General features: G+C 43.4%; 1 protein-coding gene across 2 annotated transcripts; it reads right to left on the minus strand.

Annotated features, from left to right (window-relative positions):
• Nucleotides 1–699: 699 nt before the first annotated feature.
• LOC110532458 (F-box only protein 44) lies at nucleotides 700–16,467 on the minus strand. Of its 2 annotated transcripts, none has more exons than XM_021616385.2 (6): nucleotides 15,736–16,467; nucleotides 8,933–9,191; nucleotides 8,708–8,825; nucleotides 7,741–7,836; nucleotides 7,504–7,639; nucleotides 700–1,410 (listed from the first exon to the last, which is right to left on the minus strand). In XM_021616385.2, the coding sequence occupies exons 1-6, from the start codon at nucleotides 16,132–16,134 to the stop codon at nucleotides 1,264–1,266; spliced, it is 1,155 nt and encodes a 384-aa protein (XP_021472060.2). In that variant the 5' UTR covers nucleotides 16,135–16,467; the 3' UTR covers nucleotides 700–1,263. The 2 variants fall into 2 exon arrangements, with proteins under 2 accessions (XP_021472060.2, XP_021472062.2); XM_021616387.2 differs by lacking the exon at nucleotides 700–1,410 and adding an exon at nucleotides 6,106–6,162.
• Between the last annotated feature and the right edge of the window lie 3,690 nt (nucleotides 16,468–20,157).

Here is a 20,157-nt window from a genome sequence, read left to right on the forward strand (position 1 = left end):
ATTAGAGAGGGTTTGGCCGGCAGGGATATCCTTATCTCATCTAGCACTAGCGACTCCTGTGATGGGCCGGGAGCAGTGCACGCTGACCAGGTCGCTTGGTGTACGGTGTTTCCTCCGACACATTGGTGGGGTTGGCTTCCGGGTTGTATGTGCGCTGTGTCAAGAAGCAGTGCGGGGGCCTCCGGGGTGGCGCAGTGGTTAAGGGTGCTGTACTGCAGCGCCAGCTGTGCCATCAGAGACTCTGGGTTCGCGCCCAGGCTCTGTCGTAACCGACCAGGAGGTCCGTGGGGCGACGCACAATTGGCCTAGCGGCGTCCGGGTTAGGGAGGGCTTGGCCGGTAGGGATGTCCTGGTCTCATCGCGCACCAGCGATTCCTGTGGCTGGGCCGGGAGCAGTGCGCGCTAACCAAGGTTGCCAGGTGCACGGTGTTTCCTCCGACACATTGGTGCGGCTGGCTTCCGGGTTGGATGCGCGCTGTGTTAAGAAGCAGTGCAGCTTGGTTGGGTTGTGTATCGGAGGACACATGACTTTCAACCTTCGCCTCTCCCGAGGCATACGGGAGTTGCAGCGATAGGACAGCAACTACTACCAATTGGACACCACAAAAAAGGGGGGTAAAATAATAAAAATAACGAGTTTTAATGTTTGTATGTATGTAAACTTCCGACTTCAACTGTACATTACCAGTCAAAAGGTGACACCTCATTCCAGGGTTTCTTTATTTTCTGCATTGTAGAATAATAGTAAAGACATCAAAACTATGAAATAACATATGTAATTACCAAAAAAAGTATTACATCAAAATATATTTTGAGATTCTTCAAAGTAGCCACCCTTTCCATTGACGACAGCAGCTAGATGTGGTTGTAATAAACAGTGGTTTCTGTTTTCTTACTACAAATGTGGCTATATCCTTCTTACGGTTTAAAATACAAAATACTCTAACCCCATCACTTAAAGACAAGACTGAGGAACACGTTCTTGTCTTCTGTTTCTCTCTACAGTGTCCACAAGGACTCACTAGAACAGAGTGGACAAAAACAGGCACTAAATCAGACTAGGGGAAAATGAATATTAATATATAAAAAAGTATATATTCTACAGCTAGAATCGTCTATATCCACATGGAAACAGGGTGCCAAAGGCAGAAAAGACAGAACAAGGTGTACACTATGCTAAGGTACAGATGCTAAAGTAAAGCTTGCAGGTGGGCACAATGTTCACATGTAACCTCTTGGGAGAGTAAATGGGAACACCGAAAGCTATCTGTCCACCGATGGGCAGATCTCGATGCTACTGTTGGTGACCCGAATTCCATACCAGCCGGCCCAGTACAGGGTATCCTTTCCTCCATGAATGAATCGGATGTACCGCACACCTGGTCCATAATTCTTGAACACATGAGTCATCTGAAACATGGAAGAGGATCATTGAAGAGACCATATTTTCATGTTCAATTGTAATTAGTATGCTTTGTTTAATTGGGAACAATCCTTTTTGTATATACAGTTGAAGTCAGAAGTTTACATACACCTTAGCCAAATACATTTAAAGTCAGTTTTACACAATTCACAAACATGTAATCCTAGTAAAAATGCCCTGTTTTAGGTCAGTTAGGATCACCACTTTATTTTAAGGATGTGAAATGTCAGAATAATAGTAGAGATTTATTTCAGCTTTTATTTATTTCATCACATTCCCAGTCAGTCAGAAGTTTACATACACTCAATTAGTATTTGGTAGCATTGCCTTTAAATTGTTTAACTTGGGCCAAACGTTTTGGGTAGCCTTCCACAAGCTTCCCACAATAAATTGGATGAATTTTGTCCCATTCCTCCTGACAGAGCTGGTGTAACAGTCAGGTTTGAAATAATAGGTGTAAAATAATCTGTCTGTAAATAAATGTTGGAAAATTACTTGGGTCATGCACAAAATAGATGTCCTAACCGACTTGCCCAAACTATAGTTTGTTAACAAGACATTTGTGGAGTGGTTGAAAAACAAGTTTTAATGACTCCAACCTAAGTGTACGTAAACTTCCGACTTCAACTGTACATTACCAGTCAGTGTACAGTGCTTTCTGGAAAGTATTCAGACCCCTTGACTTTTTCCACATTTTGTTATGTTGCAGCCTTATTCTAAAATGGATTAAATTGTATTTTTCCCCTCATCAATCTACACACAATACCAAAAAATGACAAAGCAATGAAATGTTTGCAAATTTATAAAAAATACAAAAAACTGAAATATTACATAAGTATTCTGACTCTTTACTCAGTACTTTGTTGAAACACCTTTGGCAGCAATTACAGCCTTGAGTCTTCTTGGGTATGACGCTACAAGCTTGGCACACCTGTATTTGGGGAGTTTCTCCCATTCTTCTCTGCAGATCCTCTCAAGCTCTGTCAGGTTGGATGGGGAGAGTTGCAGCACAGCTATTTTCAAGTCTCTCCAGAGATGTTAGATCGGGTTAAGTCCGAGCTCTGGCTGGGCCACTCAAGGACATTCAGACTTGTCCCGAAACCACTTCTGCATTGTCTTGGCTGTGTGCTTTGTTGTCCTGTTGGAAGGTAAACCTTCACCCCAGTCTGAGGTCCTGAGCGCTCTGGAGCAGGTTTTCATCAAGGAGCTCTCTGTACTTTGCTTCGTTCATCTTTCCCCTCGATCCTGACTATTCTCCCAGTCCCTGCTGCTGAAAAATATCCCCACAGCATGATGCTGCCACCACCTTGCTTGACCGTAGGGATGGTGCCAGGTCTCCTCTTGGTATTCAGGCCAATTCTTGGTTACATCGAACAGGTGCCTTTTGCAAACTCCAAGCAGGCTGTCATGTGCCTTTCACTGAGGACTCGCTTCCGTCTGGCCACTCTACTATAATGGCCTTATTGGTGGAGTGCTGCGGAGATGGTTGTCCTTCTGGAAGGTTCTCCCATCTCCACAGAGGATCTCTGGAGCTCTGTTAGAGTGACCATTGGGTTCTTGGTCTCCTCCCTGACCAAGGCCCTTCTCCCCCGATTGCGCAGTTTGGCCGGGCGGCCAGCTCTAGGAAAAGTCTTGGTGGTTCCAAACTTCTTCCATTTAAGTATGATTGAGGGAACTGTGTCGTCTCGGAGCTCTACGGACAATTCCTTCAACCTCATGGCTTGGTTTTTGCTCTGACATGCACAGTCAACTGTGGGACCTTATATAGACAGGTGCTTGCATATTCAAATCATGTCCAATCAATTGAATTGACCACAGCTGGACTCCAATCAAGTTGAAGAATCATTAAGGATGATCAATGGAAACATGATGCATCTGAGCTCAATTTCAAATCTCATAGCAACGGGTCAGAATACTTATGTAAACAAGGTATTCCTTTATTTGTTATCAAATGTGCCAAAATATTAAAATAAAACCTGTTTTCGCTTTGTCATTATGGGGTATTGTTTGTAGATTGCTAAGGAAAATGTTTTGTTTAATCCATTTTATATCAAGGCTGTAACGTAACAGGAAGTACCTGTTCTAATGACTATTCAAGACTGGTCTGACCAATTGGAATCCACGCTTCAAGATTGTTTTGATCACGCAGACTGGGATATGTTCCGGGCAGCCTCCGAGAATAATATTGATGAATACACAGACGGTGAATGAGTTTATCAGGAAGTGTATAGAAGATGTTGTACCAAATGACTTAAAACCTACCCTAACCAGAAACCGTGGATAGATGGCAGCATTTGTGCAAAACTGAAAGAGCGAACCACCGCATTTAACCACGACAAGGTGACTGGGAATATGGCAGAATACAAACAGAGTAGTCATTCTCTCCGCAAGGCAATCAAACAGGCAAAACGGCTGTCTCTATACTAAGTGGAGTCGCTCAGACAAGAGACATATGTGGCAGGGTCTACAGACAATCACCGACTACAAAAGGAAAGCCAATCACGTTGCGGACACCAACGTCTTGCTTCCTGACAAGCTAAACCTGTTCCTTGCCCGCTTTGAGGATAACGCAGTGCCACTGACCCAGTCCGCTACCAAGGACTGTGGGCTCTCCTTCTCCAAGGCAGACGTGAGTAAGACATTTGAATGTCTTAACCCTCGCAAGGCTGCCGGCTCAGACGGCATCCTTAGCCGCGTCCTCAGAGCATGCGCAGACCAGCTGGCTGGTGTGTTTACGGACATATTCAATCTCTCCGTATCCCAGTCTGCTGTCCCTATATGCTTCAAGATGGCCACCATTGTTCCTGTCCTCAAGAATGCAAAGGTAACTGAACTAAATAAATTTTGCCCCATAGCACTCACTTCTGTCATCATGAAATGCTTTGAGAGACTAGTCAAGGACCATATCACCTCCACCTTACCAGTCACCCTAGACCCACTTCAATTTGCTTACCGCCCTAATAGGTCTACAGACGATGCAATCGCCATCACACTGCACAATCCCATCTGGACAAGAGGAATACCTATGTTAGAATGCTGTTCATTGACTAAAGCTCTGCATTTAACACCATAGTACCCTCCACACTCATCATTAAGCTCGAGGCACTGGGTGTGAACCCCACCCTGTGCAATTGGGTCCTGGAAATCCTGACAGGCCGCCCCCAGGCGGTGAAGGTAGGAAACAACACCTCCACTTCGCTGATCCTCAACACTGGGGCCCCACAAGGGTGTGTGCTCTGCCCCCTTCTGTACTCCGTTCACCCATGACTGCGTAGCCAAGCATGCCTCCAACAAATTTGCAGACAACAGTAATAGGCTTGATTACCAACAACGACGAGACAGCCTACAGGGAGGAGGTGAGAGCTTTGGGAGTGTGGAGCCAGGAAAATAACCTCTCAGTCAACGTCAACAAAACAAAAGGAGATGATCGTGGACTTCAGGAAACAGCAGAGGGAGCACCCCCCTATCCACAGATGGGACAACAGTGGAGAAGATGGAAAGCTTCAAGTTCCTCAGCGCACACATCACTGACAAACTGAAATGGTCCACCCACACAGACAGTGTGGTGAAGAAGGCGCAACAGGACCTCTTCAACTTCAGGAGGCTGAAGAAATTTGACTTGTCACCTAAAACCCTCACAAACTTTTACAGATGCACAATTGAGAGCATCCTGTTGGGCTGTATCACCGCCTGGTATGGCTCAATGTATCACTGGGGGCAAACTACCTGCCCTCCAAGACACATACAGCACCCGACGTCACAGGAAGGCCATAAAGATCATCAAGGACAACAACCACCCGAGCCACTGCCTGTTCACCCCGCTATCATCCAGAAGGCGAGGTCAGTACAGGTGCATCAAAGCTGGGGCCGAGAAACTGAAAAACAGCTTCTATCTCAAGGCCATTAGACTGTTAATTAAATAGCCATCACAAGCACAGAGAAGCTGCTGCCTATATACACAGACTTGAAATCATTGGCCATTTTAATAAATGGAATACTCATCTCATATACTGTATTCTATACTATTCTACTGTATCTTATTCTATGCGCCTCTGACATTGCTCGTCCATATATTTAAATATTCTTAATTCCCTTCCTTAGATTTGTGTGTAGTAGGTATATGTTGTGAAATTGTTAAATATTACTGCACTGTCGGAACTTGAAGCACAAGATTTCGCTACACCCGCAATAACATCTGCTAAACACCTGTATGTGACCAATACAATTTTATTTAATAACAAAATGTGGAAAAAGTCAAGGTCTGAATAATTTCCGAAGGCACTGTATATACAGTACCAGTCAAAAGTTGGGACACACCTACTCATTCAAGGGTTTTTCTTTATTTTTTACTATTTTCTACATCGTATAATAATAGTAAAGACATCAAAACTATGAAATAACACATGGAATCATGTAGTAACAGCAAAAAAAATATATTTTATATTTGAGATTCTTCAAAGTAGCCACCCTTTGCCTTGATGACGGTTTTGCAGACTCTTGGCATTCTCTCAACCAGCATCACCTGGAATGCTTTTCCAACAGTCTTGAAGGAGTTCCCACAAATGCTGAGTACTTGTTGGCTGCTTTTTCTTCACTCTGCAGTCCAACTCATCACAAACCATCTCAATGGGTTGAGGTCGGGTTATTGTGGAGGCCAGGTCATCTGATGCAGCACTCCATCACTCTCTCTCTTGGTCAAATAGCCCTTACACAGCTTGGAGGTGTGTTGAGTCAGTGTCCTGTTGAAAAACAAATGATAGCCCCACTGAGTGCAAACCAGATTAGATGGCAAAACACTGCATAATGCTGTGGTAGCCATGCTGGTGAAGTGTGCCTTGAATTCTAAATAAATCTTGATCTCGGCATGTGTAGTTCCCACCAGCAAATGCACCTCCTCCTCCATGCTTCACGGTGGGAACTACACATGCAGAGATCATCTGTTCAACTACTCTGCATCTCACAAAGACAAGGGGGTTGGAACCAAAAATCTCAAAATTAGACTCATCAGACTAAAGGACAGATTTCCACCGGTCCAATGTCCATTGATTGTGTTTCCTGGCCCACGCAAGTCTCTTCTTATTATTGGTGTCCTTTAGTAGTGGTTTCTTTGCAGCAACTTGACCATGAAGGACTGATGCATGCAGTCTCCTCTGAACAGTTAATTCTGATATGTGTCTGTTACTTGAAATCTGTAAAGCATTTATTTGGGCTGCAATCTGAGGTGCAGTTACCTCTACCGAACGTATCTTCTGCAGCAGAGGTAACTCTGGGTCTTCCCTTCCTGTCCGGGTCCCCATGACAGCCAGTTTCATCATAGCGCTTGATGGTTTTTTGCGACTGCACTTGAAGAAACTTTCAAAGTTCTTGAAATGTTCCCCATGTCTTAAAGTAATGACGGACTGTCGTTTCACTTTGCTTATTTGAGCTGTTCTTTCCATAATATGGACTTGGTCTTTAAACAAATAAGGCTATATTCTGTATACACCCCCTCCCTACCTTGTCACAACACAACTGATTGGCTCAAACGCATTAAGGAAAGAAATTCCACAAATTAACTTTTATCAAAGCACACCTGTTAATTGAAACGCATTCCAGGTGACTACCTCATGAAGCTGGTTGAGAGAATGCCAAGAGTGTGCAAAGCTGTCATCAAGGCAAAGGGTCGCTACTGTGAAGAATCTCAAATATAAAAAGTAAAAAAAAATAAATAAATGGGTTACTACATGATTCCATGTGTGAGTTTTGATGTCTTGGATGTAGAAAATAGTAAAAATAAAGAAAAACCCTGGAAAGGGTAAGTGTCCAAACTTTGACTGATACTAATATATAGTTATTTCTTAGGTTTACAACCTCACATGCACACCTTTTTACCTTGTTTTTATCTGCACTGTTTGTCTTTTAATAGTATTTTTTGGTGCAAATAAATAAAACAAACATCTTACAATGCAATCACTGAAAATGTCTAATGCATACAATCTTAGTAAAACACAAGACAAGGAGAAACCACATTGTTGATTGTGTAGTCAGCTATTTACAGAACCATGTATATGGAGAATTATCTTAAAGTCTGAAGGTTTTACCTGATTCCATTTATGATCATCCCAGTTTTGAAAGATGACAGTTCCTGGACTAAACTTCTTAATTGGCTGCTTCTTATGATTTAGCAACTCAACACAGATCTCATATTTAGCGCCACATTCCCTCCGTGGAGCATACCTGATATGGACACACAAACATACAAGTTGTACAGTAGTCTATTCCTCTGACAAGTATAGAGTAGCAAACACTGAATGACAAAATTCTAATATTCCTCTCACCAGTCGGATATAATGATGTCGGGTTGAAAGTCATCCATGAAAGAAGGCCTGTAACCCTCTTTCTCTAAGTCAATCAGCTGAGACTTCCTGCAGGTCCTGAGATGAACCAAAGACAAGACGACACACACAGCCAACACATATACCAAGGTTGATAGTAAGCAGCCATCTAAGTGTCCATATAGGCTAGACCAGGGATGGGCAACTCATTGTAAATAAGAATTTGTTCTTAACCGACTTGCCTAGTTAAATAAAGGTTCAATAAAATGTAAATAGTAGAATACACAAGGTGCAATCTCAAAAGTAGGTTGTGCATCAGCAGCTTCTCTCTTATGTTAGTCACTGATAGTCACTCAATTAGCCTACGTCAGCAAAAACCTTTAAGGTTGGTAAGTTAGCGCGCCGCTGGACTATCTAAACTTGTCTTAATCATGGTCGTATTACTGACCCGGGCCCCCATTTATTTTGTTCGTCACCATCAAAAATATTAAATAACGCAAACATTTCTCTCCGCCCTTTGGCACAAGTTGGAGAATTGCTGGAAATACGCTGTAGAACTGCATTTCTCTCTCCGCCCCATTGCAAAATGCCTTCTTGATTTAAAACCACTACAATTTCTCTATGCCCCATGGCAAAATGTGTAGAATTGCAGGAAATTAAATCTAAAACTTTTTCTCTCCACTGTAAAGAGGGCCGCTAATATGTTTTGCTCGCACGCTGGGGGTATGGATGTGGGTATGCAGGCCCGTGAGCCACTGACTCCCCCCATGATGAGTTCAGATTTTTTTGTGGCTCCCAACCCTGGGCTAGACAGCAAGGTCATTGCCAATGATAGACATTATTAGGTGTTATCATCCAAATGTATTTGAAGAGCTGGAAAATAAGTCAACACCAATGTGGATGTGAAACAGAGTGGGACCAAGTGATATTCTCTCACTGAAAAACTAAAATGGTATAGTAGTATACTCACGAGTAAGAAGTCGCAAAGTACTTTTGGACAGTGTTGTCAGGAAGCGGCACTTCTTCCACTGACTCGATTTTCCATTTATCCCCTCCATTCTCCATAATTTGCCAGCCCTTGAATTTATCTGGAGAAAAATAGTAAGGGAGGGATTTGAAATGTGGGTTCTGGGGTTAATAACAGGACCCCCCATACACCAACAGAGAATTTAGACATTGTTGTTTTGACTCCTACCATCTGCTCTGGGGTTCTTGAGAAGATTACGTCTCTTCTTACACAAGAAGTAAAACAAACGCCAGTCTTTAGGTAGTTTAGTCACATATGTCTGGTATCCTTCTCTTCGGCACCTCTCTCTCCAAAGGGAATCACTGTCCACCACTTCTTTCCACTCACGACACACAAGTCGACAGACACACACCACCTGCTGTGGAGGGACATTTAGGAGCATCTCCTCCAGGACTTCTAGAGGGAGCACAGGTAGCATGCCTGTGAACTGAACAAGAGAATGGATGTTTTCGTTGACATGGGAGACAAATTATGTACTATGAACTAATAAAACAAAAGTATAGCTCTTTGGCATTACAGATGAGTGTTGTGTTTACTTACGACCAAATTAAGTGAAAATAAAATAACTCCCTAGAATAAAAGATGGGGGAGGTTTGATAATGCTGTGAGGTTGCTTTGCTGCCTCTGGTACTGGATGCCTTGAATGTGCACAAGGCATCATGAAATCAGAAGAATACCAGCTGTTTGAGTCCAATATTCAGCACAGTTTCCAAAACTGGGTCTTCATTAAAGGTTGTAGATCTTCCAGCAGGAGAACGACCCCAAACACACATCAAAAAGCAACCAGGAATGGTTAACAAGAGATGCTGGACTGTTCTGGTGTCCAGGTCTGAATCAGCAACAAGTCCAGATCTGAATCACATCCAAAACCAAAAGCTGAAAAAAGCAGTTGGTGGAAGGCACCCCCTCAAACATTGAAGAGTTAGAGCAGTTTGCTGCTGAAAAATTGTCCAAATTCTCACTAGCGGGTGCAGCAAGCTCATTGACGGCTACAACAAACATTTATTTTACTCTTTCAATGAGCTTATAATATAAACTCCAAAGCGAAAGGTACTGTTCATTAATAATAAGAGAATCTCTTGTTCGTATCCTGATAAGAGCTTGGCAGCACTAAATTGTTATAGGTTAGGATGCCTCTGGGCCTCCTCTGCCAGGCTGAACCCCCTGTCCTCTTCGTGGGTCTCCCTGAGGACAGGTTGGCACTCCTTCACAGTGAAGTTTCTATCAGTCTGATCCTGTTCCTCACTATTAATTGGATACTAGCTGTGTGCTACTCTGTCTGCTCTCGCCATCCATAAGTGGCCTGTTAATGAATACTGGATAAGAATCCTCATCTGAGCTCTGACTCAGCGCTCTCAGCATTTCCCTTCTCCACAGACCTCTACGCTGGGGCGGTTCCCTTCTCCACAGACCTCTACGCTGGGGCGGTTCCCTTCTCCACAGACTACACGGTGCTTGAAATGGTTCCTCAAATGGTAGAGAATTACCTGACAAGAGCATATTGCAACACAAAACCCAGGCCCTGTCTGTACCCCTCTCGGGTGTGACCTCCTAGACAGGGCGGTCGCTTTTCCTTGTTACTACCATGTGTATTTGGTCCTCCCAGTGTGATCTTAGCTTTCCCGGTGCCCCACGTTCTGACATGATCCCCTGAGAACAGAACCAAACTAATTTTATTTCGATCGTAGTAGGCTTTTAACTTTGCTGTTGATTTCTCCATGTTTCTTATGGCGATATCATAGTATTCCGCCATCTGTTGCTGCAACTTCTTAGCATGATTTCTCCTGTTCCTTTATCTGTAACCCAAAGAAAGGGTCAATAGGTAGGCAGTGGAGCCCTTCCAAATAGCAGGAAATGTGGTGAGAATCCAGTAGCTTCACTTGTGGTAAAATTATATGCATGAATGACCTTGTTTAGATAATCACCCCAGTTTACCTTTTTCTCATCATCTAGTGTGGGCAACATTGACAATAGTGTACGGTTAAATCTCTCCACCGGATTCCCCTGTGGATAATATGGAGAGGTTCTGGAAGGCTTTGAAGAACTGATTTTCAAACTCTCTTCCCTGATCATGATGGTTTATGACAAAGCCAAAAACTTCAGGAAAAAGTCCTCAAAAAGCTTTTTTGCTGCAGTTTTCCGTGACTTATTTCTGGTGGGGTTGGCTTGTGCATATTTTGTAAAGTTATCTAAAATAACTCAAATGTACTCGTAGCAGCCTCTGCTCTTCTCCAAACGCAGTCAATTGAAATCTGGAAAGGACCTGTAGCCCGTACATGTTGCATTGGAGTCCTAGTTATTACACAGGGTCTATTTTGTTTGATACACACTTTAGTGATAAATTGTTCAATGCCATGTTGCATGCGTGGCCAATAAAAGTGTTTGTGTTAATAGGTTCAACACTCTTTCTGTTCCTAGATGGGCCATTTCAGTACCTAAGTACTTGTCATTTAGTGTTCTGTACTGACTTAGTACCACAACTTGTGTCCTTTCTGCTGTTTCCCTTTGTAATAATCCCTCTGGTGAGACATGGAGCCTGTTACACTCTTGCAGTAACTGACTTAGCATGACTTTTGTTGACATTGTTGGTTTTGTCTTAGTCCTTTGCCTTTTCAGTTCCAAGATTCACCATACAGCTGCATCCTTTAACTGAGCCTGCATGAGATCGTGTGGAGACATTCGGTCTGTAACTGCTCCCACCCACCTTAACAGCTCCTCTTGCACTGATGGCCTTAGTGTGACTGCGGATATCCAAGTTACACAGTCATTCTGTTGTGTCTGAACATTATTGAGTGTTGCTTTTACCGTCTCAGGTGAGTGTTTCTCGGTGCATTCTTCCATTTAATGTTCAGCATACAAAGAAGAACGTGACAAAGTCTGCGTCAGTGTTTACATTTTCAGGACGATACTTCAGTGTGGGATTAAAGTCAGATAGCTCCGCCACCCAGCGATGACCGGTGGCATTCAGTCTCGCTGTAGTTAGTATATATATATATCAAGGGGTCAAAGAGGTCATCTCGGAACTGCTTAGTCACTGTCCATTTGAGGGACAAGAATTCCAGTTTCCCCGGGTGAAGGTGATAGTTTCTCTCTGCTTGTGTCAGAGTGCGGGAGCCATATGCAATGACTCTCAGTTGTGGGTTTTAGCTTGCTTGAGCCTGCTAACTGAGGACTGTTAATTCACCTGTTTCCATACCATGTTTCATTTTAAAACATGCATCTTACAAAGGAGTCGTTTAATCTAACTGCTTAACTATTTATCTGTACATGGAACTTTATTTAAAAAAAATGTTTTACTCACTTTCTTCTAATCTATACAGGAAAATGCCATGGGTACTATCTGACGTGTGGATACATTTCACGGCAGCTAATGTAGAAGGAAAAGCTGTGTACATTTGCAAATACTGTGCCAAATCATATGAAGAATTCAAAGATGCAGAATCATCTGGCCAAGTGCGTAAAGTTCCCTCAGCGCTCACAACAAGCAACAAGCAAATCTGACAAAAGTCTCTACTTCTATTCGAGTTAAATTATGAATCAGACATCTTATCGATAGCAACAGCTCAGGGTCCTCCTGGAATCAGAAGTGTTTTTGACTCAATGGAGGAATGTAGTCAGAGAAATGCTGATGAATGTCTTGCTTGAGCTGTGTATGCAACTGGTTCACCTCTGATGCTCACAGGAAATGTGTATTGGAAGAGATTTCTGAATGTTCTTCGCTCAGCATACACCCATTGAACCAGACATGCTTTATCTACTAATGTGCTGGATGCAGAATTCAACAGAGTTCAAGTGAAGGTCAAGCAAATCATAGAGAAAGCAGACTGTATTGCAATCATCTCTGATGGGTGGTTAAATGTTCGTGGGCAAGGAATAATTAAGTACATCATCTCCACCCCTCAACCAGTATTCTACAAGAGCACAGACACAAGGGACAACAGACACACCGGTCTCTACATTGCAGATAAGCTGAAGGCAGTCATCAATGACCTTGGACCACAGAAGGTATTTGCACTGGTGACAGACAAGGCTGTGAACATGAAGGTTGCTTGGTCTAAAGTGGAGGAGTCCTACCCTCACATAACACCCATTGTCTGTTCTGCTCATGAATTGAATCTGCTCCTCAAGGACATTATGGCACTGAAAACAATGGATACACTCCACAAGAGCGCCAAGGAAATGGTTAGGTATGTGAAAGGTAATCCAGTTATAGCAGCAATCTTCCTCACCACGCAAAGTGAGAAGAAAAAGAGCACCACATTAAAGCTGCCCAGCAACACCCGCTGGAGTGGTGTTATCATGTTTGACAGTCTCCTGGAGGGGAAGGAGTCTCTCCAAGAAATGGCTATATCAGTCTGCCGATATGAACAGCCCCATCAAGAGGATCCTCCTGGATGATGTATTTTGGGAGAGAGTGGTAAGCAGCCTGAAACCTATAGCAGTAGCCATTGAACGGATTGAGGGAGACAATGCCATCCTGTCTGATGTTCAGACTGCTTACAGATGTAAGAGCAGTTATCCGTACTGCCACACCCTCTTCACTGTTGCTCCAAGTAGAGGAAACTGCAGTTCTGAAATACATCAAAAAGTGTGAAGACTTCTGCCTGAAGCCCATACACACCGCAGCGTACATGTTGGACCCAAGTATGCTGGCAAGAACATCCTGTCTGGTGCAGAGATCAACAAGGCCTATGGTGTCATCACTACCGTGTCTCGCCACCTTGGCCTGGATGAGTGCAAGGTTCTTGGCAGTCTGGCAAAGTACACTTCCAAGCAAGGGAATTGGGATGGAGATGCAATATGGCAGCGGTAACAACATATCTCATCAGCCACCTGGTGGAGCCACCTTAGAGTCTGATGTTCAAGAGGTGAACATTGGAGAGGTCCAGGGAGAAGACATGGAAGCCTGAGAGGAACACAACCAAAGCTTTAGTTTCTAGACTATCATTCAACAGATGCATGTTGAAAACGTTTTTGGGAGATGCGATGGATCATTGGGGATCATTCAATATTCCCTTTCCTTTGTTGTTTAGTGAAATCATCCCATGAGTCAACTCATTTAATTAAAGTTCAATTCGTAACTAAATGTTGTTTTTTTCTATTGGAAGGATTGAATCATTTGCAATTAAGTCTACTTATAATAAGATAAAATGTGTATGTTTCTGTCTCCATATGATATGGTAAATATTTCCAATGCAAAAAACATTACATTTAAATGGTATTAATATTAATGTGCATATATTTCCGTTAATTCCCATATATTCCCACTGAAAGTTTCCACCTCTGAATATTCCACAAAATGTGCAACCCTAGTATTGCTTATGATTTCTGCCAGAGGTCTAATGTGTGTGGCAAATTCAATCTTCTCCATTCCTCACTTATGATGGATACCTGAGTCCCTGTGTCCTATAGTGCTGGTCTTCTCCATTCCTCACTTATGATGGATACCTGATTCCCTGTGTCCCATAGTGCTTGTCTTCTCCATTCCTCACTTATGATGGATACCCGATTCCCTGTGTCCTATAGTGCTTGTCTTCTCCATTCCTCACTTATGATGGATACCTGATTCCCTGTGTCCCATAGTGCTCGTCTTCTCCATGCCTCACTTATGATGGGTACCTGATTCCCTGTGTCCTATAGTGCTTGTCTTCTCCATTACTTATGGACACCTGAGCCCGTGTCTCATAGTGCTTGCGTATTTACGCCCTGCAAAGAACACCACACTTGACATTTATTTCCAATGAGCTGTACTACATTACAATGTTCTGGGGTAGCTGGAGTAGTTGGTCCCCACTCTCTCTGTGTCATGGGACAAGGTGAGTTGTGGTCTTTCATTTTGCGAGCAGTCTTAAATGTAGGTTGGTGCTGATTCTAATGATCCTGTTGGAACAATAGGCAGCTTTATGAACACATCTTAAACTCTGAGGTTCTCTCTCCCTTTACACTGCAGCAACACTGGATGGAACTAGACGTATCTAAGGTCACACACCGTTCCATGGTTGTGACCCTCAGGCGTTTCCCGATGGCTGTGCGTTGCCCCTGATCCTACTGCCCAATGGCTTTCACTGCCACAATTGTAGCAATGCTGGCAAGTCTGATGACCAGTCTGTTGACCAGTCTCATAACAACTTTTGAATGTTCTTCTCTCCCAGTTGGTTGTACTTGGTTTTCTGTTGGAGCGATTCCTAACTGTCACCCTGGCCTTGCACTGACTGTACTAATGATGCTACATGTCAGTTCTTTGATCGTGTGCATCAATTGTATTTATTTTGTTTTCGGAATGTGGGGGCTCTACCTGTGCACATTCCTCTCAGTTATCCCCATTATCCTCACTCTGTAGTGCGTTCACTCATGTGGGTGTGAACTCACATCAAATCCTGGCCTTTTGCATGTGTTGGCTTTCATTGCCCTGAGCAATTAGCATTTTCTCAAGCAACAGTTCATGACTGGTGTTAAAATTCTGGAGATGCACTCTCATCTCTGTCCTGATGTTATCGTTTGTTAATCCAGTAACGATGGTGTGCAGGCACTGGCTCTTGACTAACTCACCCATATTTCATTCCTGATTGGGCACGAGCTAAGGCTGATAACACTGTCTCAGGTCGAAGACTAGGAAGTTTAAGGCAGACTCTCCAGGATCTTTTTGTTGCCTTAGTGAACTTGTGATATTATGCAGAGAAGGAAGCCACTGAATTCAGTGTCCTCAAGATTTGCCTTAGTGTGTAGAATGTCATGTCTGTTTTCCCCTCCATATAACACCTCATCTTAAAACCCTGATTACTGCTTCTATGATTTCTAATTCAGTGTATCCTTTTCTCAGTACATTTTCAATCTGATGTTCTAGGCTGCTGAAGCTGAGCTTCGCTTTCTGATTCTGATCTATCTGTCCGTGGATTTTAAAAGTCTCTATGACTGGGCATACTAACTCCACTCTCTCTCTGTGGTGTATGCCTTTCAGTAGCTGGGCTCACCTTTCTGCTGGACTGAGGACCCCCTACCTCCTCTTTCCGTCCTGCCGCTGCTCCTGTCTCTCCGCTGGGTTCGCTGTCCAAGTGCGTCGTTGACGCCGACTGGCTAGGACTTGTAGGCAGACGGTTCGCAGCATCCTCCGAGTCTGATATTACTTTTATTTCGTCTTTCAGTTGTAACAGACAAAATATTCCCCCATCCTCTGATTCCATTAAATCCTCCTTCTCACAGTAATCTTGAATCAGTTTGCGCCGCAATGCGCGACGGCTCTTTCCTTTCACTTCAGAGTCATCTACACCTCCTATTCCACAACGTACACACAGGTGCCGTAAATTGTCCTCAGTTAAAGTCCATAAACTCTGTTCGATTTCATCCAACAACGTTTCTCTTTCTCGATTCATATTCTCCTACTCACGTGGAAATAACGACAATGCAGGCAATGGCAAGATAGCTAGAAATCCGTTGCGTGGTTAGCCCGCTAACGTTAGCTAGCTAGTTACTCTCAAACGTCTCTCACTCGTTTTCCGTTCAATTAATATGGGCCTGTGCTCACATGTAAATAACTCCCAGCTGTGCCTCCAAATTTGTTACCCTTTCTATGAGCTTGTACTATAAACTCCAACGCGAAAGGTACTGTTTACTTGCATGTTAAGCACGACTTAACATAAGTTTACAGCATTTTTGTTAGTTTTCCTTCCTCGCCCCTGTTCTTCTTCGATGAGGTTTAACAGCAGTTGGTATCCAATAAATGTTGCATTACCGCCACCTACTAGACTGGGGTGTAACTCCCTTATACATTGATTAAATAAATACAAATACCCTACCATTTACACTACACTCACAAACAGACTACATAAAAACACACACCACCCTACTACACTATTTAAATCTATTTAGTCATACTTCAGGCCAACAGCATGAAAGGATGGGACACCAGCCCTTAACACACCCTGTAAATCTTCTGATGTCAACCCAGCTAGCACAGTGGATCTGGGCCAATTCCGTCTGAGTCGGGGCACTCGAGAGTCAGACTCGGCCGACGTCATGTGACCCTGGGCCACCTTAGGCAGTATTACTTATTTCTAGGATGCAGGGATTGAGCTTGGGCCGATTCTGGTGAGAGTTATCTGGCCCAAATGTATTACTTCGGTCTCAGGCCGATTGGGGCTACTCTCTGGCAGATGATTACACGGGCTGCTTTATATAACATTTCATTATTTATTTATTGTTCCATATTTTCTCATTGTTTCTGTGATCAAAAAATACAATTAACATTTAAATTAAATTATTTCAGAGTCCAGATTAAGTAGTATTTTAGTACTTTATGTAACGCAATTTATAAGCATTCAAAACTTTGTGGATGGAGCCTCCTGAGTGGTGCAGCGGTCTAAGACACTGCATTGCAGTGAAAACTGCTTTGCTACAGATGCAAGTTCGATACCCGTGCCGGCCGCGACCGGGAGACCCATGAGGCAACGCACAATTGGCCCAGCATCTTCTGAGTTTAGGGGAGGGTTTGACCAGCCGGAATGTCCTTATCTCATCGTGCTGTAGCGACTCCGGTGGAGGGCCAGGCGCATGCACGCTGACAGGGTCCATAGGTGTACGGTCCAACATGTATTTTTATGGGGTGGATGGGTATAATTTCTATGTATAAAATGTATAATAGTATTATTTAAAATGACTAAATCAGGTCATTTTGTATACATTTATTTAAATTTGCATCGGGCCGCTTCTGGGGAGATTCTGGTAAGATGCCGGCAAAGTCAGCTGAATTCCGGTAGATGGAAACGGCCCGATATACTTGGGCCGATTCAGGGCAGTCATTCATTTTGATTCCAGGCCGAGTCCAACACTGGGCCAATTCAATCAGTTCCGGCCCCCCGGAAGAGGGCCGGCTTCTGGGCAGATTCTTCATTGCTAGCTGGGAAGTCTCGCACACCCATGTGCACACCCACCCTCGCACACACATACCAATACTTTCCCCAATGCTACACATTTCTTTGCTTCATGCCCTTCTGCACACTTCTCACACATAGGAACCTCCCTCCTTCACACTTCTGCCACATTCCCATAAGCTTGACACCTGTAACAATGTAATGTATTCAGCACAAAAGCTCGTACAGGATACCTTATACAGTATATCCTAACATCTCTTTATCAGGTAAAGACACAACATCAAAACTCAAAAGAACAGACAACGACTCTTCTGTTTCACCACTCACACCACCCTTCCTGCACGCCCCAAACGACGAGCTTTACAAACACCAGGAATCTTCCCCTTCAGTTGGTCAACTTTCACATTTACCGCTACCCCAGTAATCACTCCTTTTAATGGCGCCCTTTTCATGGAAGCAAAACAATTCACATCTCTTACCCCATTCATTTAAAGCGGAGTGCCTGCTCCCTCTGACCAGCAGAAACACAAATAATTATCACAAAACCACTTCTGGTTACCCTCACCAATTCCACATCACCCAACTCTGTTTTCACCCACCCTGAAATTACAAATAGTTCAGCCAAAAGGCAAGGGTCCACTTTTTCCAAAAACTTCAAAAACTTCACCCCTACTATCAGACTCATCTTTATCCTGACCCTCAGTGCAAGCCTCAGGCTCTGAGAACTTCACCACACCTACCACCTCCGATCATTCACTTCCATTTATCCTCCTGTCTTCAGCTCACTCTGCTTACACTTTCTACCATTCTTCTTTAACAAACCATCTCACCCTCTGCAGCGCCCCAACCCAACACATCCGACTCAGCTTTAGAATCTTAGTGAAATATTCATTATTGGTTTTGGGTGTGTTAGGCCAAGGCTAGAGTGACAACCCACAGGGCCAGGACTGAGCAGGCCAGCAGCTAGGGATTGCCTAAACACGTATCTCTCCTGACGTGGGCATTTTCTCAATACAGACTCCTTTAGTCGTACTGTATTCCATTTAAGGCATCCAGGCCTTATGAAAGTTGCCCAGTATACCCATAATCTTGTATAAAATAAAATCTAGTGATACATAACTTGACATTTTAGGAGGATAACCAACCCTTGGTTACACAGTTTCTTCAAATAACAGTCTCCAGTATCAAGATTTCCAAGCAAACAAAAACAGGAAGAAGGGAGAATCTGTAGACATGCTAAGATAAAATAAGATACTCTTTTCCAGAATTCAGCCAGCCTTCACAAAACCATAATGTGCAAATATGCCCCCTTTTGTGTTTTACAGCTCCGTCATGAGGCTGTGCATTATCATGCTGAAACATGAGGTGATGGCCGCCGATGAATGGCATCTCGTCATGTTCTATCTAGGCATTCAAATTGCCATCGATAAAATGCAATTGTGTTTGTCTTCTGTAACTTATGCCTGCCCATACCATAACTCCACCACCATGGGGCACTCTGTTCACAATGTTGACATCAGCAAATCACTCACCAACACAATGCAATACACATCTGCCCGGGACTGTTGAAACCAGGATTCATCCGTGAAGAGAACACTTCTCCAGTGTGCCAGTGGCCATCAAAGGTGAGCATTTGCACACTGAAGTCGGCTACGATGCCAAACTGCAGTCAGGTCAAGACCCTGGTGAGGACGCGAACATGCAGATGAGCTTCCCTGAGGCGGTTTCTGACAGTTTGTGTAGAAATTATTCAGTTGTGCAAACCCAATTTTATCAGCTGTCTGGGTGGCTGGTCTCAGATGATCCCACAGGTGAAGAAGCCGGAAGTGGAGGTACTGGGCTGGCATGGCTACATGTGGTCTGCAGTTGTGAAGCCAGTGGGACGTAATGACAAATTCTCTAAAATCACTTTGGAGGCAGTTTATGGTAGAGAATTAACATTCAATTCTCTAGCAACAGCTGTGGTGGACATTCCTGCAGTCAGGATGGCAACTGCACACTCCCTCAAAAGTTCAGACATCTGTTGCATTGTGTTGTGTGACAAAACTGCACATTTTAGAGTGGCCTTTTATTGTTCCCAGCACAAGATGCACTTGTGTAATGATCATGCTGGTGAATCAGCTTCTTGATATGCCACACCTGTCAGGTGGATGGATTATCTTCGCAAAGCAGAAATGCTCACTAACAGGGATGTAAACAAATTTGTGCACAAAATATGGAACATTTCGAGTTTATTTTATTTCAGCTCACGAAACATTGGACCAACACTTTACATGTTGTGTTTTTATACTGTAGGTGATTAAAACAACTTGTATTGTATTTGAAAGTACAACTGCAAACTGTTATCCATTACTGCATTCAGTTAACAAATAATAATAACAATAACAATACAAATCTATGTAGTAATATTGGTGTAACAAGGCAACGTGTTGACTATGAACTGATACTTGGATAATGAAATAGATTTTTAGTCTCCTCTCACAATAACTAATCAATTTCTTTGATATAGAGTCAAGCTAATAAATC

Source organism: Oncorhynchus mykiss, chromosome 9, assembly GCF_013265735.2.
Source record: "Oncorhynchus mykiss isolate Arlee chromosome 9, USDA_OmykA_1.1, whole genome shotgun sequence".
Classification (NCBI taxonomy): Eukaryota; Metazoa; Chordata; class Actinopteri; order Salmoniformes; family Salmonidae; genus Oncorhynchus; species Oncorhynchus mykiss.